The sequence below is a fragment of the Triticum aestivum genome, chromosome 6B, assembly GCF_018294505.1.
Source record: "Triticum aestivum cultivar Chinese Spring chromosome 6B, IWGSC CS RefSeq v2.1, whole genome shotgun sequence".
In the NCBI taxonomy this organism is placed as follows: domain Eukaryota; kingdom Viridiplantae; phylum Streptophyta; class Magnoliopsida; order Poales; family Poaceae; genus Triticum; species Triticum aestivum.
In genome coordinates this window covers 517459757-517464262 of record NC_057810.1, presented here as the reverse complement: position 1 = coordinate 517464262, position 4506 = coordinate 517459757, and the positions used below count along the sequence as shown (strand labels likewise).

Sequence of the window (4506 nt, the reverse complement as noted above, 5' to 3'; positions counted from 1 at the left end):
ATGAAAATATGGTCAACACAACGCTAAGTTTGCTTGTGCAGTTGTGAGATATAGTTCAAGTAGCTTCAAACTTTCCCGAGTGCATTGATCGTGGGGTATTGACAAATAATTTTCTGCACATATACTTATAGGATGGTAGCCGGGCTCTATGGATTGCCATGAATGATGTGATTTAAAAGAATATATTCCCTTCTTGAAGGCGTCACCTTGGGAGCTATATGGCTGGTGGACACCGTTCGATTGGCATTGGAGGCGATCTGGATAAGGAGGTGGTGCGACGTGGCATCTACTGCATCGATGACGGTGGGTCCCGACGGCATGGTGCAACAGAGTCTCGGCATCGGATGCGTCTTGATGGATGTGCGTAGGGAGGTGGCGTTGTCTGGCGTCATGGTGGCACCGACGGCAGGACTGGCATGATCGATGCGTCGGTACCTGCTCTGAAGATGGATCGGTGGAAGAAGGCGGCGGCGGACTCTGAGAGTGTGCCGGACCGGCGTGTGCCCAGACCCGGCAAGCGGCTTTGTTGGGGCCTCCGACTTTAGATGTTAGGATTTGATGCGAGGTCTGTTTGGTATTCGGCTTTGAACTATTGGCACCCCTTCATCAACTGGATAGTAGTAGCGACAGAAGTTGTCAAGATGTTGGCTTTAGACACTTACTGATATATTACTTTGTAAGGTCTTTCTGAATAATTAATAAAATGGCTACATGCATCGCCCAGATGCAGAGGCCGGGGGCATCCTCCTTTTCAGAAAAAATACAAGTTATTCATGTTTGTAACTTCGTACTTGGCTTGTCCCGCAGCGACCAGAGGATAGAGATATTTTTATGGTGGTGGTCTATCTGGTTGGAGCATACGGTTAAATATGGTTTCTCCCACTATGAATGACGTCGTAATCTCTGCATAGTACCTATCCCATCTTAGGCTCGACTTTTATGTTTGATTGTGTTGGATGTGTTGATTATATGCATCATATTATGCAGAGGCCAGCCACTCACACACTGCAACTGTATTGTCTCGATATATCTATTGAATGAAAATGCCTATTACCAAGAGAAAAAAAGACTCACTGCAGCGATTCACTTTTGGCATCAGTGTCACTATAACCCAATGTGACAATATATACATCCATATGGAATGCTAAAGTTACCAACAGGTTCAAGACTGTACAATCTGTTTTACAAGAGAAAAATCCGACAAAGCCCAACACGCTAGTGTTTCACTTACCTACACGGCTACACCACCACAACAAACGAAAACTAAGGACGAGTGCACGACGACAAAGCATTGTTGCAAGCATCATGCAGCAGGGCATGGAGGAAGGCGACGACCACCTAGCTAGCTAGCTAGCACTACAAACTTAAACACACAGACTATCAGAAATGCACGCATTATGCCGCGAGCGGTGCTGACCGGCAGGCGGCTTCATGCCGCGAGCTGCTGCTGGCTGCCGCAGCTGGCGGCATCGTCCTCGGATTCGGAGAGACAGCAGTGCTGCAGCCTCGGCGGCGCAGAAGGAGCCTCCGCGCAGAGCATCTCGGACTGGAGCACGGCGCAGTAGTGGCCGAACGTCTCCGGGGTGACGTTGAGGTCGAACCCGACGCCGAACAGGAAGTCAACCTCCAGGTAGTTCATCTCGACCAGGCTGATGCCCCCGACCTTGGCGAAGTAGGCGTTGTTGTAGCATCTGCACACAGAGAAACACAGACCTTTCAAGAGGGGAACACCGTCCACTGTACTTCCATTATATTTTTCATACAATATGTTCAACTCATTTAGCTGATTTTTTTACAGGGAGGATGGTGTTTGAGTTTTGCAGCCAAAGGATCAATTAAGCAGCCCAACAAAGCACAACCAGAATTACCAACTAGGCACGAAAGTCCAAAACGTTTCTTTTAAGGATGCCAAGTTGGTCCAATTAAGTACATCTATCTCAGCAAAGACAACCGGGGAAAACTGAGCAGCAAGCATCAGCAGATATGGCAAGTTACAAGTCGCAATCCGCCACAACTGGCACTGGATTAAGTTCCTAACAAAAAGGCGAGTGGGCAGGGCCGGGTTCTAGTCCATGTCCTCGGGTCCACGCTTGATGCGTGTGGTTTGGTGGAAGGAGCAGCTACCACATACTATGTCTTTTCTGCTCCGCTCACTCCACAGGCACAACTTTGCCGTATACTGCCTGCTTTAATTCGCAAGGACAAATCACTCTGTGTACACAGTGCCTAGTGCAAATCCTAGCTTGACACCGTAGTTAAAGGTAGGCACCTACCCACTGATTGCCCTCTCCGGTGCATTATTAGCACAGGACTGCACATGTGCCAATGATTACTACTGCTGATATTTTGTGAATTTAGGTGTGCTTCTATACTGTCTGAACTGAGCTGACCGGAAGAAAAACCTTAGCTATCTATGTCTGCAGTCTGCACCGACAGTTACGAAACTGCTGCACACACGACAAAAGTGTGGACGATAGTTGCACGACCAAGAATCCAGCGGCCGCCTGCTCCTCCGGAATTGCTCCATAGACGACGTAGTGCGGCCGATCTATGCACGATCAATAATCCAGCGGGCCTTACACTGTCGTGGATGAGATCCTCTGGCTGGATTTGATTGTCGTCCGTTGGTCGTCCATATTTATCGTCCGTATAGCACTGCTCCTGCTCCTCTGTGCATGAGATTCTTGGGCTGGATTTAATTGTCGTGCATGAGTCGTCCAAACTGTGTCGTCCACATAGCACTGCTCCGACAGTTACTAGCTAGGAGCTGATAATGCTATGTCCAAAGCAAATGGCTGCACAATTCTGAAAATGGAAGTGGAATGATGCTGGAGTTACTTCCAAGGCACTCCCAAGTCTCAACCTATTCCTTTGTCAGAGTAGAAGAGGAGCAAAGCACTTTGTCACAGCTCGCTACTCTTGGCACAAGAATCTCAGGTGTTTTAACTGTTGAAGTATATTGCCCACCTCGCTTCATCAGTTCGGACTTTTGGATGAGTTGGCTGGAGCATGAATTCAATATTGACCACCAAGCTAAATCCAAAGAATAGAGAACCAAAATTCAGGTGGTCCAAGAAATGCATCCCTCGGCAGTATTACCATCGAGAGGTCTAAATATTGGTGCGAGATTGTTAACCAAGTAGAGCATGATGACTGCCAACAATATGGTGACTATTGAGTTGAGTGCAAAGCGAGGTAATTGGCATAATTCGAATCAGGCCACCAAGACGAAGATGATCATGTACAGAGGTACAGTACAAATTAACTGGTTGAGCTGTCCGATTAATTTAGCATTAAGGGGAACTCACACGTCATCCATGAACTTGACGGCGGCGAGCACGGTCGTGATGAGGAGACGGTGCACGCTGTAGGAGTCCACGGCGAGGGCGAAGCGGCGGGCGCGCTGCAGCAGCCGGTCGAGGTAGATGTAGGCGACGACGTAGCACGCGGGGCTGCACCCGGCGAACCGCGCGATGCGCGCCACGTACGCGCGCACCGAGATGCCCGGCTTGGTCGTCGCCCGGAACGCCGACGCCGGCGCCGCCTCCGCGGGCGTGCCCACCGCGTCGTTGCGCTCCGCGACGCGCTCCAGGATGCCGGCCAGGGCGGCGACCACCCGCAGCATGTCGTCCTGCTGGGCGCCGCTCACCACCAGCTCCCCGGCCTCGGCCATGGCCGCGTCTTGGCCGCTGGCGTACGGAGGCGGTGCACGTGTCGAACTCCTTGGGCCGATGGAGAACAGGTGGGGAGAAAATGCACGGGGTCCGTTATGTAGGACGGGGAGGGGATGGAGAAGGAAGGCAGTTAATTTATTTTTTCTGTTAGTTAATCTGGTACTCCAATGTTGGGAGATGGGATATGCTCATGTAGGTACAGTATAAAGGAAGGGGAGAACTACCCTAAAAAAAAGCAGAGAACTTTCATCGGAGATTTGCGCCATGGAAAACCGTTAGGGTTAAGCGTATTTTTAGTGGATAGAAGTTAGGTAGTACTCTACCTAACAATATAAGACATTTTTTTGACACTATAAATAGTAGTATCAGCAGGCGTCATATTTTTTGATGCGGAGGGGTAGTATAGCAGTAGGTTAAAGTCAACGGCTCAAATTTCTAGGGACGTGATCATACTTACGAGTCATGTATGCACACTATGCATCAACATTAACCTGGGCATTTGTCGGGCTGGGCCGGGCTTCAGGCCGGGCCAGAAAAGCCCGATGCTGAAAACCTAGGGCCGAGTCCGGCCCGGCCCAATCATCGGGCCTAACAAATAGGGCTCAGGCCCAAAAAGCCCGGCACAGCCCGGTTGGCCCAACCCGACTACGGCTAAAATATGGTTTCTCACAAGCTCGAGCCCGTCACAATTTGCCCGTTGTGCTCAATTTTCAGGCCCGAGCCTGGCCCGATGGCACGATCAGGGCCGGTCCGGCCCGGGATTTTCGGACCTGGTTGCACATGGCCAGGTATTCAACATCCTATGTACTTTTATGAAGAGGTAAATACACCG

General features: G+C 50.3%; 1 protein-coding gene across 1 annotated transcript; it reads right to left on the bottom strand.

Moving 5' to 3' along the window:
- Positions 1-1082: 1082 nt before the first annotated feature.
- Positions 1083-3795, bottom strand: LOC123137757 (cyclin-P4-1). Its single transcript, XM_044557603.1, has 2 exons — positions 3309-3795; positions 1083-1691 (listed from the first exon to the last, which is right to left on the bottom strand). Exons 1-2 carry the CDS (start codon positions 3671-3673, stop codon positions 1430-1432), a joined length of 627 nt encoding a protein of 208 aa, XP_044413538.1. The 5' UTR covers positions 3674-3795; the 3' UTR covers positions 1083-1429.
- Positions 3796-4506: the final 711 nt, after the last annotated feature.

What these genes read in the sequence shown, in the direction of transcription:
- LOC123137757 (XM_044557603.1), bottom strand. Translation starts at nt 3,673, where the DNA reads ATGGCCGAGGCCGGGGAGCTGGTGGTGAGCGGCGCCCAGCAGGACGAC. An exon ending in GTCAAGTTCATGGATGACGT is followed by an intron (nt 1,692 to 3,308) that starts GTGAGTTCCCCT and finishes CTCTGTGTGCAG; the next exon opens with ATGCTACAACAACGCCTACT.